The sequence below is a fragment of the Leptidea sinapis genome, chromosome 18 (genome assembly GCF_905404315.1).
Source record: "Leptidea sinapis chromosome 18, ilLepSina1.1, whole genome shotgun sequence".
Lineage (NCBI taxonomy): Eukaryota > Metazoa > Arthropoda > Insecta > Lepidoptera > Pieridae > Leptidea > Leptidea sinapis.
In genome coordinates, this window is record NC_066282.1 from 3,044,435 (window position 1) to 3,068,976 (window position 24,542).

The 24,542-nt window shown below is 36.5% G+C and overlaps 2 protein-coding genes across 3 annotated transcripts in view; one reads left to right on the forward strand and one right to left on the reverse strand.

Moving 5' to 3' along the window:
- LOC126969482 (uncharacterized) overlaps positions 1-24,542 on the reverse strand; it is a 169,343-nt gene that overhangs the window by 101,246 nt on the left and 43,555 nt on the right. The window lies entirely within an intron of this gene.
- On the forward strand, positions 933-24,172 carry LOC126969493 (sorting nexin-8-like). 2 transcript variants are annotated; one of them, XM_050814960.1, is made up of 8 exons: positions 933-976; positions 5,131-5,235; positions 5,745-5,972; positions 8,996-9,221; positions 9,601-9,706; positions 18,415-18,547; positions 19,230-19,452; positions 20,283-24,172. In XM_050814960.1, exons 3-8 carry the CDS (start codon positions 5,755-5,757, stop codon positions 20,442-20,444), a joined length of 1,068 nt encoding a protein of 355 aa, XP_050670917.1. In that variant the 5' UTR covers positions 933-976; positions 5,131-5,235; positions 5,745-5,754; the 3' UTR covers positions 20,445-24,172. The 2 variants fall into 2 exon arrangements, with proteins under 2 accessions (XP_050670917.1, XP_050670916.1); XM_050814959.1 differs by lacking the exon at positions 933-976 and having other exon boundaries at positions 5,033-5,235.

Genomic DNA, 24,542 nt, shown 5'->3' on the forward strand with positions numbered 1-24,542 from the left:
ATTCCGTTTCATTGTTCCACTTCGCAATGAATTTTCAAACCTGGTTGAAAATACGCGTCTACTGTAGTGGAGCACAGATTTTTAATAATATTTTTTGTAATAATTAATATTTTAAATAATCGTATTTTGGCATTGCTCCAAAGAGCTGCTCTTCTCTTCACTCCAATGGACAGGCAGCCCAAGCAAAATACTAACGCAAACCACCTTCGCACGACACGCCACAAGTTAGGATATCATACTCACCATCTGGATGTGTGGCGGTCCTCCACAATGCGGTTTTCAAGGAGCTTTCTTCCGTACTACAAACCTGTGGAATGAGTCCTTGTGCGGTGTTTCCGGGACGATACGACATGGGCTCCTTGAAAAAAAGTGCGTACACCTTCCTTAAAGGCCGGCAACGCTCCTGTGATTCCTCTGGTATTGCAAGAGAATGTGAGCTGCGATGATCACGCCAGGTGACCGGGACGCTCGTTTGTCCTCCTTTTCCTGCAAAAAAGTCTTTATTTGGTATTTTTAATCGCTACGGCAACTCGTTTTTTCTTCAGAGTCTACATTAACTATAGATATGTACTCGTTTACTATCTACTATTTCATTATCAGTATAAAGTTTTTTTTGTCAGCATCAAGTGATAAGCATCACTTTCACTTGAGCATAAGAGACTGTAAGAGACCCGTGTCCATATAGATACAATTTATTATTAAATAAAATAAAACTTAAATTATCACATTGTTCGTCCATAATACATTGTTCTTAAAAATTTATTTGAATATATTTTCCTAGGGTAGGTATATATATTTTTTTATTTAGGACTCATAAACTTCGTTGGACGCTGAAACAGGGAAAAGCTAAGCCATTAAATTTCAATACAAGTAAGAGACCTCGTCGACAAGACTGGGACGGCGAGTTAGTTGAAACTGGAGGATTTTACATTTTCAGGACAAATATTGTGGAATCCGGATTTATACAAAATTCTAAGTAAGTTTACCATCTATTATTTATTTAAAAAAATCAAAGAATAATATTGAAATTATGCAAAACTGTTAATTTACATCGTAAAATATTTACAATAGTTAAGATGTTTCTCATTGTTTTCTAAAGATCTATTACTGTTTTCTATAGAAGTGTCACTATTTTCACTGCTTCCACAGCCACATCCAGTTTAACAAATTTTCTTCAAATAAGATCGTTTGCGACTTGTACGCTTAGAAACAGAACTATCCGTGTCCATTTCTGCTTTTTTTTATTGTAGATAGAGTAATAAGAATTGTCGGCGGTGGAACTATCTCAGCAACCGGACTGGCAAGTCAGGCCGCTTGTTCATAATATTATTATTATATACGACATAAAAACTTACCTGAGTCTGGACTGTAACTAAACATTAAAACTAATACTATCATCATCAGCCGAAAGACGTCCACTGCTGGACATAGCCTCCCCCAAAGATTTCCACGACGATCAGTCCTGCGCTGCCCTCATCCAACGTATTCCGGCGATCTTGACCAAAACTAATAGATCTAGAGACTTAATTTATAATTAACATTTATTAACAAGAATTAACAATTAATTATTTTAAACACATTATTGACGCCTGGGAAGAGTCACAAGATGCATTAGGCATTTTTGTGATTTGTCCAAAACATTTAAAACATTATAGTGTAAAAAACACAGAACTAATTCTGTTCAAATCATACTTAAACGCAAGAGTTCAGATAATCGACGTAAACGGCTAAAGGTCTTTGGGTAAAACTATAGATATAAAGGCGTTATTCTCGGTTCCTTCTTGTGTTTTTTTTTATATTATATTAAAGATTTGCCTTTTGTGGTAGATTGCTATGAGATTGTATTGTTTGCTGATGATACTTCACTTATTTTAAAAGTGAAGCGATGTGCAGATATTGATGACGAGGTTAGCAATGCACTCTCAAAGGTAGTGCTTTGGTTTAAGACGAATAATATACACTTAAACAGTAAAAAACAAAGTCTTTACGAATGATTACACCAAACACGGTGGAGGCACAAACCAGATCTTCTGTCTGGTGTGATTGGAAATTTTGGACAATACGGTCTTCTTGGGAATCACTATTCTTGGTATATATCAGCTATAAATTCAATCAAAGAAAATTTTAAAGAAATAAAAAAAAGTGTGTGTGTCAGCTCCGACTCACGACTGGATTTTACTCTTCAAGAACATTGTCTTTCATGCATAATCAGGTCCAATGGAGTCGGTTACAAGCAGACATACAGCAGAAGCTAATAAAAGCGTATTAATAAAAAAAAACTATATAGATTTTAAAACTTACAACAACTTATTAGTTATAATGGTAACTTTTAACGTCGTTATAACTGTTAACCAAAAAATATCATTAACTATGCTATTAATAAATGCTCTAAATGACTATGCTCTATGTACAAACTAACGTACATTAGCCACCACACTTCTTATTGCAAATAAAATAATTTTCAAAAGTAACGCTAGGTGGCCGACAGGAAAATATAATGCTAATTGTTGCCTTATTTGTAAGCAGACAAAGTCTGTTTTTATTTAAATGAGAAAATCGTTACTATCCCATTTGATGAGTAGGTTTTACTCTCCATATTTTTTTCATACCGGGTGCCTTATATGAAAATCGATTCATAAGGTGTAAACTCCAAATATGTATATGACGGTTCATTATACATGTATGAAAATTTAATATACGTTCACACAACTCATCACCTTTTTGCTTTTTATAGTGATTTTCAATATTTTAATACTAGGATTGCTTGTTACTAATTCTAGTAGGCTTCATAAGATACATAATAGCTTTAAGGTAGTGATAGTGATAGCGATAGTGCTGCGGACACGTGTTCCGGAACTGGCGCCGGTCCTTACCCGTCTTTTCCGGCTCTCCTACCCATCAGGCGTAGTCCCGAAATTATGGAAGGCGGCTTTAGTGCACCCGATCCCTAAGAAAGGTGTACGCTCAGATCCGTCCAACTACCGCCCCTTTGCCATTACCTCCATTTTCTCCAAAGTAATGGAGTCGATCATCAACCGCCAGCTCTTGGGATACCTAGAGGGGCACCAGCTGATCAGCGACTGCCAGTACGGTTTCCGTCAGGGTCGCTCAGCTGGTGATCTTCTTGCATACCTCACCCATAAATGGGCGCAAGCGGTTGAGTCGAAGGGAGAGGCGTTGGCGGTGAGTTTGGACATAGCGAAGGCCTTCGATCGGGTGTGGCATAAAGCGCTTATAGCGAAACTGCCATCCTATGGGCTTCTCGAGAAGTTGTGCAAATGGGTCACTAGCTTTTTGGCTGATCGGAGCATCAAGGTTGTTATCAACGGTGCATGCTCCGACTTAAAACCTATAAACGCTAGTGTCCCGCAAGGCTGCGTGCTATCCCCTACGCTGTTTCTTCTGCATATCAATGATATGCTGCAAATCAGCAATATTCATTGCTATGCAGACGACAGCACAGAGTATGCTTCCTACACCGGCCGTGCCAACATGTCCCGGGATAGCGTCGACGAGAACCGGAACAAACTTGTGTCTGAAATCGAGACTATGCTTTGCAAAGTCTCGGAATGAGGCCGACATAATTTAGTCCAATTCTACCCCAAGAAGACACAAGTTTGTGCGTTCACCACTAAAAAGTCTCCCTTTGTCGTATCCCCTCGATTCGAGATCACTCCTCTAACTGCCACAGCCTGTATTGGCATACTTGGCGTCGATATATCGAGCGACGTTCAGTTCCGTGGTCACTTGGAAGAGAAGGCCAACCTGGCCTCTAAAAAGCTTGGTGTACTCAGTAAGGCGAGACAGTACTTCACTAAAAGCCACCGCCTGCAACTTTATAAGGCGCAAATTCGGCCTCACATGGAGTACTGTTCTCACCTCTAGGCGGGTGCTCCCCAGTACCAGCTTCTTCCATTTAACCGCATACAACGAAGAGCGGCTCGAATCATCGACGATCAAGTTATCTCCGATCGGCTTGATTCTCTAGAATTGCGTAGAGATGTGGGTTCTCTCTGCATCTTCTACCGCATTTATCACGGGCAGTGCTCAGAGGAGCTGTTCGGGTTGATTCCAGCGGCCGAATTCCACCATCGGACATTACGTGCAAAGTACCATCCGCATCACGTAGACGTCTGGCATTCCACAACCGCGCGTTTTCTTCGAAATTTCTTGCCTCGCACAGCCACTTTGTGGAATCAACTACCGGCAGCGGTCTTCCCGAACAGATACGACTTAGGGACTTTCAAGAAAAAAGCATACTCCCACCTTAAAGGCCGGCAACGCATTTCTTGACACACCTGTTGTTGCGGATGTCCATGGGCGGTGGCCTCACCTCTCCCCATCCCGTGAGCCTTTTGCCCGTTTGCCCCCTCTCATATAAAAAAAAAATTAAGGGTAAAAATGGATACACTATTTTAATAAAATCCCGGTCACTTTTAAGGCATTACCTGTACTTAAATATTTTTTTTTATTAAAAAATAGCTCTGTCGTAGAACAGTTGAATATCTAAGTCATCGGATAGCCTGGAACTAGATTATGATTATTTAATAACTATGACAGTACAGTTTTGTATATTTTATTGAAAGGTGCGCAAAAGAGAATGTTGGTAGATTTACTTGCGCCGCTTCTTCTCTCACAGAGCGCCATTTGTTTCTGATGCGGTGGTAGTGTTACAAGTGACATCAAAAAAGAAATAAATTTTGAGAAAATAAATGCCTTTTAATGCCGTTTCTTTAAATATAATTTGCACTAATACACCATAATAATACTTATAAAATCAAAAATAAAATTTAGCGAAAGAAAATACACCCAATCAATGACGTTCTATAAACTTAAGAAAGTCATTCAATCGATCGGACGTTTTCCGCGTTTTTTCAAACAAGTTTTACTATAAAAGGTACCTATGCGTACAAAAAAAAATTGTAGGTCTACCTTGAAGCTTGCGAACCATGGTTGTCAAAGTCAATGTCAGGCAGCAACTGACCAACCAAGTACGTATTAATTATATCCTCTTTGACTTCCAACTTCCTAGTTCCTAATTTCTAAGTTGTTGACTTGTTGAATAATCGTGGAATTTATTTTAAAAATTTACAACTTTATTGGTTTGAAAAAGTTTTTTTATACTTTCAGTTGTACAGTTTGGGAAGTTTCTCAAGAAGAAAGCTTGGAAATAGATTCCGAGTACGATATACTTGTTGCCGATAGATTCTTGTACACAAATCGAGCTCAAAATAGGTATTTCTTCTATTTAAATTTATAATAATTAATTTATATTCGTATCACCATCCTCACATTTTCTAGTCTTGCCTTCCTGGCTTCCTCTATCATACATTCTACAATTTTAGAATTGTGTAGATAGACTTGATATTAATTATATCTTATTATAAATACTCTTTAAGTATTCGTACAAGAAATACATGAATTAAATTAAAATACAGTGTAAACTCTATATAACGATACTGAAGGGACTGTGTATTTTGTGGCGTTATAGAGAATTATTGTCGTTACATGGACACTAGAAAAATCAGAATTAGAAAAAGAAAAAGTTTATTTCAGACTAGTGTTAGTAGTTATGTACCAAAGAATAATCCTATTTGAGCGCTATTGGGTATAGTCTGTTATTTTCGTCTGATGTCTTTTGCTGCACCAGTAATTTTGTTGTATTTTTTTACTTATTTTATTTATATCTTGCGATATTGAGGCATCTTGGTGATAAAGGAAGTAATTTATATTATGTATTTTAGATAAGTTACTATGTCAAGTTCAAGCAGAGGGGGTACTGAGGAATTAACAGTAGAAGAGTTAGAAGCAACAGATGTCATCAGTGTGGAACTGGTGCCAGAGAGAAAGGGACTTATATTGAAGCATTGTGAATATTATGTGAACTCCCGGAGGCACGGTACTACAGTAACAAGACGATATAATGAATTTGTACAACTGTATGATGTTTTGGCTGCGAAATATCCTTATCGGTCAGTATTTATTAATTATTTAATCAAAAAAAGTACCAATTAAAATCTGATTTTTTCCTCTGATTTATACACATGATTAAACACTGGTTATTTATGAATATTAAAACAAAAATTATCGGTCCAAATTTAAAAATGCTAGAAGAAAAAAATATTTTCAGATTTTTTCACTAAAATGCCTTAAAAAAAATTGTTATGAATCTAGGTGTGCAGATTATTTTAAAAACATGATTGTTATCTTAGCTCTCCTACAATGCAGAACAAGAAGGAACATATTTCAAAGAAACTGAAACAAGTGATCACATAGGGAGCAGGTGGATATTCATATTCGAACTAAACTAAGCTAAGGATTCATTACCATCATAACAGATATTACAATATTTACCTTTAAATTATTTTGTAAAGGAAACATTTTTATTTTATTACATATTTATTATTTTAGCAGCAATAGTAATACACACTGTCAAAAGTTCAGCTTTCTAGCTATTACAATGTTTGAGATACAGCCTGCTGACAGATTTTTTTTAATATTTTAAAATGGTTAGCTGTTAGTCAAGTCCCTATTGGTCCTAGTTATACTACTTCCAAGATTGAACTATTCTGTTTGCCACTCACACAATAACTTGTGCTCAAGCTCTGCGGTATTAATTATTGCAGTAACTTCTTGATAAGTTAAATTGCAACCAAAAATTGGGTGTATATTCCAAGGGTGGTTTTATGTTTATGCATTAGTAAGCCTAAATCCCAGAGGAGATGCAGTGATATTTTATGGGACTCAAGGCAAAATATTTTTGTAGAAGGGCACTCTTAGGCAGTCAACATTTAATTTCTGAAGCATAAAAAACTGCTCTGGTACCATTTTGTGCCTGCTCATCGGCCATTTCATTGCCATCATGATTCCAACATGCCTGGGACCCATCTGAGAATCAGTCTGTTCTTGAGGCCTTGTGGCTGCTGCCAAACAGGCAATGGAATTAGTTGGTTCATTGGTTACCTTTGGAAACAGAACCCTAAAAGCTAAATTGTTATTATTTTATTTATTTTTTATTTTATGAAAATAAGGGATGAGACAAGCAGGACATTCAGTTGATAGTAATTGATACGCCCTACCCATTACAATGCAGTGCCACTCAGGATTCTTGAAAAACCCAATAACTCCGAGCGGCACTACAATTGCGCTCGTCACCTTGAGACATAAGATGTTAAGTCTCATTTGCCCAGTAATTTCACTAGCTACGGCGCCCTTCAGACCGAAACGAAGTAATGTTTAGACATAACTGCTTCACGGCACAAATATGCGCCGTTGCGGTACCCATAATCAAGCAGGCTTCCTGTGCAAAAGAGCCTCCCACTGGTGAATGGTAATGATCCCATTTCATATTAAAAAGCAATGGAAATATGATACTAAGTTCATTAATTGATAAAAGTTAACATTGAACCCAGTGTGGGCTCTTATCACACTGTAATATAATTATGTATTCTTATCGGCTACACTGAATTTACATTTAATTTAATGTTCTCTATCAATTTTTGCACTGCATTCATGAACTTCACAGAATTTGGTTATAATAATAATAAACCTGAAAAACACATGGTATAAAATGTACCGAAATTTATGGACCATGCGGTATACAAACCCGCGATCTCAGCTGACCATCCACATGCAACTCTTCAGGTTTAAACCACTCTAAAGCACTGATAAGGGCATTCAACAGTAGTTATGTGAATGAAGCCCTATCTTTGAACAGGAAAAAATATATGCCTACTCACTAGGATGCTAACGGGGCACTGTCGCCTAAACAAGCACCTCAGTGTGGTCGGCATAAAAAGCGACAAAACTTGCAGGTTCTGGCTTGAGGATGATGAAACGCCTATTCATCTACTCTGCGACTGCGGCCTTGCATGCATAAGCGTAACACAATCTTTGGCGACTACTTCGTGCCACCAGATAGTGTTTGCAACACTCGCGTCAAGGAACTACCTCAGTTCGTAAAAGCGGCAGAGCTTGACGACGAGCTTTAGTATGAGTGGCGAACACAATAGTTCAATTTTGGAGGCGGAGTTACTAGGAATGTTTAGGACTAGGAAATAGCCACCCTCTTCAAACAATAATAATAATAAATCCACATGCCGCATGATTCATAAATCTTATTATGATTGTGGCCTATACCAAGTCATACATAGAGTGTATTTATATTTCTGGATAAAAGTAGTGATACAAAATTTCATCCATGGTTATAAATCTAGCTAGGAAATATTGATGATTTTGATATAGCAGTTCCAAAGAAGCTTGAGATTGTCTGTCACATTAGTTTTTATCAACATTCATAAACAATTTTTCATCCCTAAGCGTTTGGGTAAAATATGTACACTAACAGTCAAAATCTATGATTAATTCCTACTAATATTATAAATATGAATGTAAGTTTGTTTGTTATGCTTTCACGCTTAAACCACTGAACCGATCTTGGAAAAGGACATAGGCCTCCTGTAATTGTGTAGAAAATAATGGAGGGGATGAAATGGATGGATGGTTTAAACCATGAAACTTTGTATTTAGGCACTTGATAAGTAGTAATTTATAAACATTTGTTCAAGCATTTTTGAAACGTTGACCTACATGTGGATTTAATAGGAGATTAAAGTTCGTTAAAGTAAATACTATTAAAGAGACTGTCCTCAATGACATGGAAATCCACTGTGTCATAGAAGAGTGTCACCAGCAGCGGAAAGAGCAGTTTGTATGTGTATTATTTGCAATGTATCTTAAAAAATGAAAATGCTGCACAAAATAACTATTCCACGCGGACGAAGTCGCGAGTAAAAGCTAGTTAACTATAAAACTGTGACATGATGATCTGCCAAAACAAATTTTGCAACTTATGAAAGTATTTGTACCCATTCGCAAAGATATGCTACAGACCTGATAAGAATTGGTCCAAGATAGTGATCCGTTGACTAATCCAGTCTCCTTTGCATATATTATATCGTATCAGAAGATAACTGTTTTGTAATCTTAATTCCAGTGCACTATGCCGCTTACCCCCCAAGCGAGTAGTCGTGGGTGGTGGAAGCCCATTGTTCCTTCAACGGCGCCGCGCAGCCCTCCAACGTTGGCTGACTCTAGTCGCGCGTCACCCGGTCCTAGCTCACGATGCAGACTTGAGGACATTTCTGTGTGAATCATCACCAAAACTTGAGAAGCCGAAGCATGATGAATTTGTACTAGCTGGAACACAGGAGGACTCTCGAGTATGTTGAAATATGAATTTTGATGATTCAACCGTTTAATTCTACCGCTCCTTCCCTGGATTTAGTTTGTTAATTATAATTACGTAGCATTAATAAACAAAATGCAGTTATTGCGGTTTTCAAGGAGCTTTCTTCCGCGTATTACAAAGCTGTGGAATGAGCTTCCTTGTGCGGTGTTTCCGGGACGATACGACATGGGTACTTTCAAAAAGAGCGCGTACACCTTCCATAAAGGCCGGCAACGCTCCAGTGATTCCTCTGATGTTGCAAGAGACGGACAGAGAATTTCATTCAAATCGGTTAAGCCGTTTAGGATGAGTTTACTGTCAACACACGTACAGAAGAATTATATGTATAAAGATTGTGATAATGTTTACAGAGAGACATGAGTATAGATGAGATGCAAGCAACATTCGCCTACGAGCAGGAACAGTTGCGTTTGGTACGACTTGGTTTGGAGAGACTGACGGACATATTTGAAAAGGGTGAGTCAATATGACCGAGATACCTGAGGAAATGTAAAATGTCTCTCCGATCTCTCATGGTGTAAAAGTATTCTGCGAATTTCATATACTTTACTTAGAATTATGTAATAAAAATTCGATTGGCAACGCGCGATATGTCTATAATACTGTTTTTTGTGCGGGACGACTGTGAATGTCTTTTATAAACACTTTTAAGTACCTAATTTGATTTTAGTGCAGTTAGTAGTTTAGCAAATCATAACAATTAAGTAATCCGTACGTAAAAATTACATGTCTCAAGGTATTTAGAAGAAGAAGAAGAAGTTTACCTCATAGCTTAGCTCCCTTTGATGTTAGAAAGAGATAGCACTAGCGGCATTTCTATACGGCATAGTTATTCAATTTAGGGCAGCCTTTTTAGTTTTACAATGTATTTAGTTCTGGTTGGTAGTAGAGGTGTTCGCAACGGCTATATATTAAGATCGCGTTATAACGATACGCTACTTTTAAAACGCCTATTATTTTTTACGCAATAATATATTAGTTCGCTTCGACGCGTTTTGATTATCGTTGCAAAATGAAGTTGTGTCGTGCGCTGTTAAAATAATTCTACACATTATTGCTTTGTTATCGTAATTGTAATTACTGAATTAGAAAAATTGAACTTTCTTTCATACCTACATTTTACACGTTTAGGATTGACTAAAATTATTATTTCTGTTAATATATATTTTACCTATAGATTTTATTTATGCGATATAATTAACCCGCGAGCACTCGCGCTATGAGCATTTTGCTCACAGCAAATTTAAAACACTCGCCATTTTGTCAAATTTATTCGTACGTACATCGTTCATTTGGTAGCTGAGTTTTATTCCGTCCCCCACCCCTGTATGCAGTTCACTTCTCGCCAGTGTGCGCCAGTCACTTGGACGAGATGGTTTGTTACGCCGTGTACCATCAGGCGGCGTTTTGCTCATCGCGCGGGTATCGACGTAAGTACTTTTTTTACTCATGACTTAATTTTTTTTCATCTTAAAGACAGTTTAACTGCTACTTTTATGTAATATTATGATTTTACATTACTGAAATAGTAATCTATTATGTATTTCTATTATAGATGGATCGTGATCGAAGAGACGAACAAGTTTTGGCATGGTTGATGGAGGAAGGGTTTAGAAGACATTGAGGACCCGTCTTTTAGAGCCGATGATATTGAAAGCGATAAAGACAGTGAGCACAGTCATCATTCCACTAACACCGAACAATCGTCATCGGAAGTAGAAGGTGAGGTTTCTTCAATTTCACTGGGCAATCAGCTGTGTTACGTAGGCAAAGATGGGTGTACAAAATGGACCTATAATCCACTTCGTTCCAATGTGAGAACAAGAGCTCACAACATTGCGGAAAAACAACCAGGGGTAAAACCAGTGGCTAAAAATGCTAACACTATAATGGATTGTTTTCTCCTCTTTGTGAGTGAAGAAATGCTGACTGATATAGTTCGCTTTACAAATATCATATTATCAAATACATTAGAAAAATCAAGGACCAATTCTCAAGGGAGAGAGATTGCAAAGAGATTGATATTGTAGAACTAAAAGCCTTTATTGGTATTTTGTACATGGCTGGTATAAAAAAGATGAATCACTTAAATTTGAAAGAGATGTGGGACAAAGATGGCACGGCACCTGATATTTTTAGAGTTGCTATGAGTCGCAATAGGTTCCTTTTGTTGATGAGAGCTATAAGGTCCGATGACATAAACTCCCGCTCCGAAAGGTCAAAGTATGACAATATTGCTCCAATTCGTGAATTATTCGAATCTTTTATCGCAAAGTGCCGAGCCAATTACCAAGTAGGAGAGAACGTCACTATAGATGAAATGCTCGAATCGTTCCGAGGACGATGCAAATTCCGCATGTATATAGCAAACAAACCAGCTAAGTATGGTATAAAAGTATATGCTTTGTGTGATTCAAAGAATTTTTAGACAAGTAACTTAGAAATTTACCCGGGAAAGCAACCGAACGGTCCACACAAATATGATAATACTGCATCTGCAGTGGTGAAACGTTTATCACAAGATATTTTGAATACAGGCAGAAATATTACGGCTGACAATTATTTTACATCGATTCCATTGGCCGATGAATTACTAGCTGCACGGACTACTATCGTTGGTACACTTAGGAAGAATAAAAGGGAAATTCCACCATTTTTTCTCGACATCAAACAAAGACCAAAACCTAGTAGTATCTTTGGTTTTCATAAGAGCAAGGTTCTGGTGTCTTACGTACCAAACAAAAAGAATAAAAAAAATGTTCTTATGATAAGTACACTTCATAACGACGACCGAATCGATCCAACTACTGGAACTAACGCGAAACCCGAAATTATCACCTTTTATAATAAAACGAAAGGAGGTGTTGATGTTGTAGATCGACTAAAAGAAGAGTATTCTGTGGCAAGAGTGGCATGTAGATGGCCGCTGAGATTATTTTTCACGATCCTAAACATAGCCGGAATCAACAGTCCAATCATTTACAAAGAAAATACGGGTATAATCATCACGCGCAGAGACTTGACTTGAAACAACTAGCTCTTCAACTAATACAGCCACATATCCAAAGAAGAAGCACCTTCCAAAATATTTCATATCCTCTGCAGAAAGTGATCAAACGTTTTGTACCAGAATCTGAGTTACCAGAAGAAGAAAAACCAAGTGGTATCTGCGCGGTTTGCCCAAGACGCAAAAATCGCAAGACCAAAAAGAGCTGCATTTATTGTCAAAATTTTTTATGTACCGAGCATAGTCGTACATTATGTGATATGTGTAAAGCTCGCGTATATGACGAAGATTAATTATTTATACTTAGTTTAGAAGTTTTTTATTTTTAAGTTTTTTTTTTTCATTTTTTCCGTAAGACTGCCTTACAAGACTGGCAAAAATTAGTTCCTATGATTGTTAATTAAAATAAAAAAGATTAATATTGTTAAATTTTTCAATATATATTTTGTAGAATAAATAATGTGTATTTTATTTAATAAAATATTTTTTTATTTAGGTTTTGAGGTTTAGCTTAGTCGTCAGACCCGCGATGGATAGAAGCCGATGGAAACAAATAGACCATGATCTTCAGTCATGAGGGAACAACTAGAGAGAGAGAGAGATAGTGAAGATAACGGTTTTAGTTAGAGGCGTCCAAGGTTGTAAAAATGAAATGAGCATTCCTGTATTAGCCAGTTAGCACTTTGTTTCCATTCAGACATTTTTTATAAAACAATAAACAAAACACAAAGCATACTGAACGTCATTAAAACACCACGCAGCGCGACTTTACAGATTATTTGTTTGAAAAAATAGCCCTTGACACGTTGACGTTAGGGTTGGCAACCGTACTCTAGAGTATTTTACTTTATATCATCTAGGCGCACTCTTTCTATAACACAAAATAGAGTATACAAATAAAATTTGAAAACAAAATTATATGAACGATGCGGGACTCGAACCCACCACCTCTTGCATTCCGTGCCAGAGGTCGTCACATCATAAAGTGTTATCACTTAAAGAACATAACATATTGTTTAGATTTACAAGAGCGACATCTCAAGTCAATTTCCTAATATGCAAATATTGAGGTTGAGCAGGTTATAAGCTGTAAAGTAGATCCTGTAGATGAAGCCACAACCTGAGAGCTGAACAAAGCATACAAGATTTTATGACCATACGTCACTCGAATGGTTAGCTCAGTTGGCAGAGCACTGGCACGGAACGCCAGAGGTGTGTTCGAGTCCCGCATCGTTCATAAAATTTTGTTTTCAAATTTTATTTGTGTATTAATCCTAGTAGTTAGGGTTATCACTTTAAAAACATAACAAATTGTTTAAATAGTGCATCTTAAAATACTAATTTTTCACAACTCTTTTAAAAGCCATGCAAAATAATTGTTAAGCACAATAATTACGTTTTTAAAAATATAAAATAAATGATACTCTTTTTTGGAAGTCCGCACTACGGCGTACGGCAACCCTACATTGACGCAAGTACAAAGTGACGACTGAATTAAAAAAAACCGACTTCAAAAACTGAATAATATCAAATAACTAAAAATTTCATTTAATACACCTCTTATGCAAACCTTTAATATTAATAAAATACTATAATTTATATGTGCTACTTAATAATTTTTAATTCGGTGCCAAGCCCTAAACAAAATAAAATTTAATATTATAAACAGCTTACTTACTGTAATGACAGGCCTATTAATTTTTTCTGCATTTCCATTAATTTTCTATAATAAAACTTATCAAAGAATAGTTATACTAGGAGTAACTTTTGTCTTTGTAAAGTGGTGAAACTTACCTACCATGAGTTATTCTGTTAGTAAATGCAGCAAATAATTTTATACCTGGTATAGCTGTTATTCTCGTCTAATGACACCATTGGTGAAATTGATCTTTAACCAATATATTACGTAAAGATAGCATTTAATCGATTTAAAAAAAATGTGTTCAATAATCGTTTTATACATTCATATTATGTATTATAAAAATATATAAATTTTTATGTACTATTATATTATATACGAATTTTATGCGACAAAACGTTGGAATTTAACTTTTAATGTTGGTAAATATATTTATCGTATATTGGTGTGTTACGGGCAACGTGGTTAACTGGGCATTATTAATATGGACCGGCCATAATTAATAATGCCCAAGAGCGATGGGCAAAGTGATTAATGTATCGCTTTGACCGGCCATTATTAAAAATGCCCGACGGCCCGTGGTCCATGTAATAAGTCAGTGTTTGAGATACCTTGAATTTATCACTTGGACCGGGCAATGTGATAAATTGGACCTAGCTAAGTTTGGCTGCAAACGCAAAGTAGGTTTAAAATCAGTCTTGCTATCATTTGACGGGTTATTAGAGATAGTAAGTGAAGATGACTTTGAGGCAATTTTAAAAGGTGGTGATTCCGGTGAAGGTATAAACGTAATTGCGAACAGAGCGTATGATGCCGTAAACGAAGACAGCGATAACATAGATGAAAACTCAGCCGCTGTTACTGGTTCTATTACTGTTACGATTTAACCTGAACCCAGTTCCACACTGGAACAACAATCTGCCAATATTCAACTAGATAATCAGCAACCTACTGCGGACATAATAAATGAAAACCCTCGACCAGACGTTCAACAGACTTCTGAACTGCAACAACATTCTGCCGATAGTCTACAACAAGCTGAAAAAATGGTGGCGCGTTCAAATGCAAAATTTCCTATTGCAGAAATAGGCCAAAGCGTTCGAGTTAGGATACCAGATGTAGATCTGGCCTAGACGGATAGTCGTAATATGCTTGCTATTATTATATCTGTCGTAAAAGAAAAAATTTACAACCTTGGAACTAATCACGGTATTTTAAACCAACTGTACTCCAGAAATCAGTTTACTGTGTTTAATGAAAAGTTCATTTCGATTGACGATGTTCCAAAAGTTGATTACTCTTCTTGATTTTAATATTAATTTATTAGAAAAATCCTCAACCAGTATTAGATTCAGATCTTTATTCAAATCATATGATTTAACCAATATTTTCCTAGAGCCTACTAGAGTAACTGGCACCTCCAAAAGCTGTATTGATAACATATTTACCAATTATAAACCCATTTCTCAGGCAACAATAATTAACAAACTGAGTTCAGACCACTTTGGTCAGTTAGCCTCTTTTAATATTGAGGTCAATAAATGTACTAAAATTAAAAAGTTTACGTTTGTGCCTGTGAATAATAGGCGAATGGAGAAATATAGAGGCAATGTGTCAGTTAAACTCTCAAATTTGGATTTATTCAAATATAATATTAATCCAAATGAAATGTATGATATGTTATTTAAAATAATTAAAACAGAGTTTGCTTCTATATTTACTTCTAAGACAGTCAAATCAGGTGGTCTCCTGTCATTTAATGATTGGGCAACAGCAGGCATTCATAGGAGCAGACAAAGGCTATATGAACTGTATAGTGAGAGATCATTGTATAATCATGATGCATATTTTCTCGAGTATGTTAAAAAATACTCTAAATTATTTAAAAGTGTTTGTTCTATTGCAAAGTCTATGCATATCAGACAAATAATTAAAAATGCACCAAATAAAATAAAGATGACTTGGAATGTTATTAACTGGGAATCTGGAAGATTGAAAGACCGCAACATTGAATATAATCTATCAATAAACAATACAATAATTCAATCTCAGCAGGAAGTTGCTACTGCTTTTGAGTTTTTTTTTCTGAGATTCCAGTTTCTATCACAAACACTCTTGTCTCCTCCACCAGTGTTGCTGAGTCACTTCTTCTGGAAAATGTTATAGGATGTGAACAAAGTTTCAATTTTAGTTTTGTTAGCCCTGGAGAAATAATTAAAACTTTTAAATCTCTAGACATGAAAAAAACTGCTGATATATGGGGCAAATGCCCAATTATTGAACTTATTATTTTAACAGAAATCTGTTAAAATAATAAGTTCAATAATTGATGTCATAGCACCATATCTTGCAATAGTATTTAATAATTGTATTAATCGTGGCGTGTTTCCTGACCTTCTGAAACATAGTAAAATTACACCAATATTTAAGTCGGGATGCTCTTCTGACCCGAACAACTATCGTCCTGTGTCGGTTTTGCCGACCCTTAGTAAAATTTTTGAAAAAATAATTTTAAGCCAAATGCTTACTTACTTTAACTCTCATAAGTTACTTCATTTGAAACAATTTGGCTTTACTAGGGGACGTTCAACAACGGATGCAGGTGTTGAGCTGATCAAGAATATTTTTGATGCCTGGGAGGAATCGCAGAATGCACTTGGCATCTTCTGTGATTTATCTAAGGCTTTTGATTGTGTTCAACATTCAACGCTGGTCAGGAAGCTATACCACTATGGCATAAAAGGAACTGCGCTCGATCTTCTGACTTCATATCTAAACAATAGAATTCAGAGGGTCGACGTGAATGGCAGGAGATCTCCTGGGACTCCTCTCAGTATGGGGGTACCACAAGGGTCTATTCTTGGACCGTTCCTCTTCCTTATCTATATAAATGATCTTCCTAATCTTATAGAGAAAAAACATAAGGTAGTATTGTTTGCGGACGACACTTCACTGATTTTCAAAGTGAAAAGAAACCAAGCTATGTATGACGAACGATATTTTATCTGACATCGTGTACTGGTTTAGCGCTAATAACCTATTGTTAAATAGCAAGAACCAAATGTCAAAAATATAAATGCAAATGTTTTGTTAAATGGAGAGGTGATAGAACCGGTGGAATCTGCTATATTTCTTGGCATAACTCTAGATTCCAAATTACAATGGGGCCCCCATATTGAAGGATTGGCGAACAGACTTTGTTCTGCAGCATACGCGGTTAAAAAAATTAGACAATTAACTGACATAGATACGGCGCGACTAGTATACTTTAGTTATTTCCATAGTATTATGTCCTATGGTATATTGCTATGGGGCAACGCTGCCGATATTAATACAATATTTGTGCTGCAGAAGAGGGCTATTCGCGCTATTTATAACCTAGGTCCTAGGGAATCATTGAGAGCAAAATTCAAAGAAATTAACATCTTGACAGTTGCTTCTCAATATATTCTTGATAATGTAATGTATGTTCATAGGCACATAAGTGAATTTGCCAGAAACTGTCATAACCATAATGTTAACACCAGGAACAGACATAAACTGATGATGCCTACTACTCGGCTAAGTCGAGTTAGTAAGTCTTTTGTGGGGCGATGTATATGCTTTTACAACAAGATCCCAGAAAATGTTCAAAACAAAGGTGTTACGTTATTCAAAAGAATTGTTAAAAAACGTTTGTGTGGTAAAGGTTACTATAACATAAATGATTTTCTTAATGATACCACAGATTGGGAATGGAGCGACCGCCCTCAGGCTATTAAATAATAAGTTTAATTGTACAATGTTACTTTAATTGTAAAACATATTTTTGATGAAAAAAAAAGCCCGCTGAGTTTGTTGCGCCCATTCTTCTCAGGCCTGAGGCATTCACTTTGGAATGGGTGGTAGTTTTTTTTGACTTTCAATAAGTGATTTCACATCCTATTTTGAATAAAAATATTTGAATTTGAAGAATGTGCTTGAAGAGACTCTCATTTTGATGGATAAGGCTTCCAGCATTGTAACTGTAGTGGTGACTGCAATTCAAAACGTTAGAATAAATAATTCTAAACTTAATAACTTTCTTGCACAGTCCTTAATTATTAGATATTTTATGTTGATTTTTCTCAGTTTACTAATTTTTAAACTATTGTTCTTAAGTAATATTGTTATCAAAATAAAAGTAGGTAACAAATGATGTTCATTAATTTTAAATGTTTATTTTTTTAACTACTATGTTCAATAGTTTATTTATTGTTAACTTTTATGATAATTTTGTAAGTTTAATTTCACTTAATAAACAAAAAACACTACAGTTCACCTATATTATTACTTTGCCCAAGATAAGGTGGGTATTATTCATAATGACCGGGAAAAGTGATTAATCACGCTGTTTTAATCACATTGTCCAGTTGAGTCAGGCATTATGAATACAGACCGGCCATTATTAATAGTGCCCGGACTTATCGAATTGCCCGTAACAGGTGCAACTTTAGAGCTTGAATTCATTGTTTAAAATATGATAAATATAATTCACAGCTGAGGCTCGCTGCGAGTCAGAGTTCGGTGACATCCGCGAGTTGGGCGCGGGGCTCAACGCACTGTCGACCGCTGCTGGTACAGACTCGCCGCGCTGGAACAAGCTGCGAGATGCAATGAGAACCGCTGCACAGTGAGTACACAAGTTAACCAATCATAAAACTGCTTTCCAAACAACTGCTTAAATAAAAAATAATTACTGAAGTGGGCGTTACTTTGCGAAAGTCCATAATTATCCAAATGAGTCTCGTGCCAGAGTTTGGCGAGTCAATATGTCCTGAGGATGTCTCGTGTAGAGGCGAAACACGTGTCGAATTCTCTTTTCATTGTTAATAATAAGTGTATATTTTAATTCGAAGTCGAATCTTTAAAATACAGATGTAACAGTTTTATACAATGTGGTAGATGATAGCCATGAGATTGTATTGTTTGCTGATGATACTTCACTTATTTTCAAAGTGAAGCGACGTGCAGATATTGATGACGAGGTAAACAATGCACGCTCAAAGATAGTGCGTTGGTTTGACAGCTGAATATCTAAATGATCGGACAGCCTGGGACTAGATTGTGATTATTTTATAGCGATAGACATGACTGTGCAATATTGTATAATTTTATTGAAAAGAGCGCAAAAAAAGAATGCTGGGAGAGTTTCTTGCGCCGATTCTTCTCTCTCAGAGCGCAATTTGTTTCCGAAGCGGTAGTAGTATCTAGTATATTAGAAATGACAACAAAAAGGATTCTAAAGGAAGCAATTTTGAGAAAATAAATGCCTTTTATGTGCGTATAAATTACCAACCCTTTCTATGTAATAGGTTGGCCATAGACACGTGCGAAAGCCCGGAAGTTTCAGACGAGGAGTCGTGGGAGCGCGTTCTTATTGCGTTGGATGCGCTCACGGCGTTAAAAGATCTGTGCTCGCGACTGACTCGCGGCTTGCACGCCGAGCGAGCCGCCGCTGCCGCTAGCGCGCCGCACTCGGCTGCGGCGCGCGGTCTGCGAGAGAGACATCGATACGCGTTGCGCTGTGCCATCGAGGTGAGTCCTACTTAGGGATGAGACGATACCACTCCTTCATCGATACTAGTACTTGATACTAGTATCGAATCAAATTATAGAATCGATACTTGTGAGTACTCAATGCTCTTTTTTTATGGAATAGGAGGACAAACGAGCGTAGTAGGTAACCTGGTGTTAAGTGATCACTGCCGCCCACATTCTCTTGCAACACCAGAGGAATCACAAGAGCGTTGCCGGCCTTTAAGGAAGGTATACGCGCTTTTTTTGAAGGTACCCATGTCGTATCGTCCCGGAAACACCGCACAAGGAAGTTCATCCCACAGCTTCGTAGTACGTGGAAGAAAGCTCCTTGAAAACTGCACTGTGGAGGACCGCCACACATCCAGATGGTGGGGATGATATCCTAACTTGTGGCGTATTGTGCGAAGGTGGAATTCGGCGGCAGGAACAGCTCTTCGGAACACTCCCCGTGATAAATGCGGCAGAAGACACACAATTAAGCGATGTCTCTACGCAACGCCAAGTGATCCAGTAAATAATCCACAAATAAAATTTGAAAACAAAATTTTATGAACGATGCGAGACTCGAACCCACGACCTCTGGCGTTCCGTGCCAAAGCTCTGCCAACCTAGCTAACCATTCGAGTGACGTATCGTCATAAAATCTTGTATGCTTTGTTCAACTCTCAGGTTGTGGCTTCGTCTACAGGATCCACTTTCAGTTGATAACCTTCTATTCTTCTTCTATTTTTCTTTCAAGACATAACAAATTGTTAATAATAATAATAATAATCATCCATTGATTGACGTATTATAAAAGATATAAGAAATAGATATAACATTTGCAGGAAAGCCGCGTAGGGCGTGCTTACGCGTTATCAGCTGTAGAGTCGTTGCCAGACCTTCTCCGTGTGCACGGAACAAAACACGCACGTATTGCTGCCGCCTGGGCAGACCTGCACACGGCTTTCCGCCATCCGGGCGCTAAACCTACCCATAAATTAAAATAAAACAAACTAACTTAAAGCTCTGTTCAAACTGAGGCTACTATCGCGCGGAACGGAAGTCGCTCGCGCCGATTCTGTCAGCTAACTTGTATGGACGTGTCCAAAATGACGCGAGTAGTCGCTCGAGTTGAAGCGAAACAACAACGGGACGCCTGGCGGGATTATTTAGTGTCCAATGCATGATGTTCCTCCACTGAATAACCAAAAATGACACGCGGGAAGTCGCGTCAGTTTGAGAGGCTTACCGAGCGAGCGAATTGCTCTAAAACGCGTCCCGCGCATTATTCGCCTCAGTTTGAACAGAGCTTAACACTTACGTTTGTCCTCAATGCTCAAGGAATTATTAGTTAAGGCTATTTAATAAAACGAATGCAACTTTTTTTTAGTACATCTGAATATTGTTGCTACGTGTGTGACGGCTAAGCCAATAATAGCCGTTCATTTCATAATATCATTTAAGGTGTAATTTTCCTAACTGAAGACGTATACACGTCATAGACGTTCATGTACGGGAAGACGCAGTGTTGGTAGGCCTTCCACAAGATGGACTGACGATCTGGTCAAGATCGCCGGTACACGTTGGATGAGGGCAGCGCAGGTCTTTGTCCAGCAGTGGACGTCTTCCGGCTGATGATGATGATGATTCAGAACTGTGAGTTCGATTGTCTCGCCGTCGAAACATTTTTTACAAATTAATATTTGTATTTTCAATACCAGTTTAAATGACGGAATAAACTTTAAAGAATGAAAAATTACTACAAGTTCATAATTCGGTGTTTATATTATAATTGAAAGAGAAGTGATAGTAACTCACTCTAGATACAGTGTGGTGTTTGAAACACAATATCCAGTGACAAACAGTACATGGAATAGAATTAATTACTGTGCCGCCATGTTTAATTCCACTTTTTCTACGCCACTTGTATTTTTCTATTATACATTTTCGACATAAATTTTCCTAGAATAATATAATATCATATATCGATAAAGTATGGTGCTTACTAATAATGTCTTTATTGAGACATAATATATTTATATTGTTTTTGACGCCATTATTACTCACGCCACATCGTCTATGGTAGGCATGTTTGCATGACGCGATAAAAGTTGTGGAGCCATAAATGTGTTGCTTTTTTTTTAATTTATTTAGTAGCACGGGATGCAACTCTATATGCCAAAAAAATGTTTTGCTGGCATTATTGTGATGATTGAAAATTTAAATTTGAATACGTGTAAAATTGTTGCAATCATTTTTTTTGGCGCCTCTAAAACTATGTAGGTATTTTACGGCGATTAGTTATTATTGTATAAATTGTTGTTTTATATAGTTGTTGAATTATAATCAATAGATATTTAATTTTAAATGACCAATCAAATTGTATTTATTTATATAACTTTGGACATTCCAATTGAGTAATGTACTTTCGATATCTAACCTTTATTGATTTATTTTGTAGCAAATTATGTATATTTGGAATACTAAATGTACATTTTAGTTTTATTTTTATTTTCTAAATAGGTAACTCTCTGATCTTCAATTAAGTTCACTCGAATTTTACTTTTTATTTTGAATATTATGATGTGTTAAGATTAAATCATAAGTGATAATTAAGTATGTTATTATATCGAATACTATTAAAGTTACTAAATTTACTTTAAAAGACAGACATAGCAAGTAAGAATTATTCAAAAATTTACATACGCTGGTACTGAGTACATAATTATAATTAAGTATATACACAAATAAAATTTGAAAAAAAAAATCGCGAGCGCTCTTCCAACTGAGCCAACCGTTCCAGTGACGTAAAGTTCAAGAACAAAGCATACAAGATATATTTAATTTTATTTGTGTAACTGATCCCAGAAGTGAGGGCTATCACTTTAAACATAACAAATTGTTTAGATTAAGTATATACTTATTGACTGTGTTTTAAGTACTGAACAGGCCAGTTAAGTATTTCATGGCACATTTCATGATATTTCTTACTTTACAACCCTAGATGTGTTCTCTAGAATTCCAGCGATGCAAACTTTAGTATCTCAAAGGGGATTGATCAAACATAGTTTTGTTTTGTATCAGATTGAAAGTGAGGTCAAAAATTCAAGTATTTTTTAACAAATTTTGTTAAATTTTTTTATTTTTTTTTAATCAGTGGGACATTCATGTTACCGGTGAGTGAACCGTATGTAGTGGATGTTGAAATATGTCGCAGTTCTTGTTCGCAGAAGAGAGGAACACCAAAAAAAAAAGCAAGTAGACAGGTACCTACCAAGTTAAAAAAGAGGATATTTTGACATTACACTTTAAAATATAATATGCTCAGAAATTATTATAATCGTCAGAATAAACTTAGAATAAACTAGCTTGTAATGAAAATAATTTCTCTAAGTAAATTCACTGCAGTACATAAGAGTACAAGTAAATACCTTTAGTTACAAATACGTTTAATGTATTTGTAATTTAGGTTTTCACTATCCTGAAAATCAATACGATAATTTATCAAATTACGATATTGATATTATATTAAGAAACAAAATTGGTATATTCAATAGAATTAGAAATAAAAAAATCAGAAGCGTATTTTGATCATTCCACTTGAAAATCATATTGTTGCGACGTTCAACGTGACGTTCGCCTGCTACTGGATACGAAACAAAATGGCCGCATCCCAGTGAATGTTCTCTCCGTGTTCAGACTGTTCATTTTTCGTTCATTCGGAGTGGGAATGAATGATGCCCATTGAAAATATACACCACTGTTGAATGGATTCATTTGCCACTTTTGTTTCTCTTTGTATTCAGACGTGTCATTTTGAGTGAAAGATGCAAAATGAAAATAAACAAAAAATGACTCGTCTGATATCAACTTAAGGAGCCGCCTTAAATCTTATACACTCCTTACTAGGAGTCTTCCTAGTTTTATACCATCGTATAGGGCAGAAATATAAACTAATTAAGGCGTCTCTGCACTCATACGTTTTAAATTCGTATCCGTGATTTTTCAAAGAGGCCGTCATTCAAAGACGTACATTCAGATATTTTTTTACATGGATCCGTAAAATCACGAATGAGAGCACAAACACCCTTATTCAAAATTTTAAATATAAAGTATCTAAGTGACATTACAAATCAATTATCGCTCCCCTAAACCACGCCAATGCCCACTTTTTTTTTCTGGGCTCTTTAACGCCCCCCTCTATGTCTCTAACGCCTATAAGGGGGCGTTATCTTCCACCGACAAAGACTGTAGCAGCCGCTACAAACAAAATATATACAGCTTTAAAAGGAGTTAATCACTTGGTGTCCTTTTGGTTGCGCAAACAATTTGGTGGCGCGGCCAGCTGGGACGAGTCATTACTCTGATGTTTAGTTTGGTAGCTTACGGACACCACAAGAAGCACACTTGAAGCAGTCCGTGTACGGCAGCTCTAAGACTTGTCAATCAAATTCCATTACTATGTTGCTGTTTTTCTGTTAGAGATGTCCTTCTCTCGCTCGCACGCTTTGTTTGTCTATGCGTTAGTATATTATACCAAAGTCTATGGTATGAACATAATCGACAGTAGTTTAGACTAGATTAGGTATAAGGTGGAAGGGTCGTCTTTAACCAAAACATTATGTAACCTCTGTGATAAAAAGCAATATTGTATCTATGAATTTTCTGTATATTTTTGAACTAATATTTACACTTTATGTAATAGTTATGAATAATAAACGTTTATTTTCAAGAACAGTTTCTTTTATTTTCTGCACTAGCGATCCATCGCAGGTTCGCACGAGTATAATTTGGAAAAACAATGAAAAATGTGAAGTTACTGCTTTCCGGCCGTTCCCAATATACTATGTACAGATAGAGATAAATTACTGTCTTCTACTGTCAGTAATTAGCTGTCCATAATCTGAAGCGGTCCCAGTATACCCGATAAGTCATTTTTATTATATTATATTGGGACGCGTGATATGCAAATTCCATACATACTTCTATCGTGTTGGTAAGCTATACGTCCTCCCATTGACATACAGCGTGTACGGATAAGGTGAGCTACCGTCGATAAGTTATTGGGACAGAAAAGTCAACGATAGTTACGATTTTCATCTCAA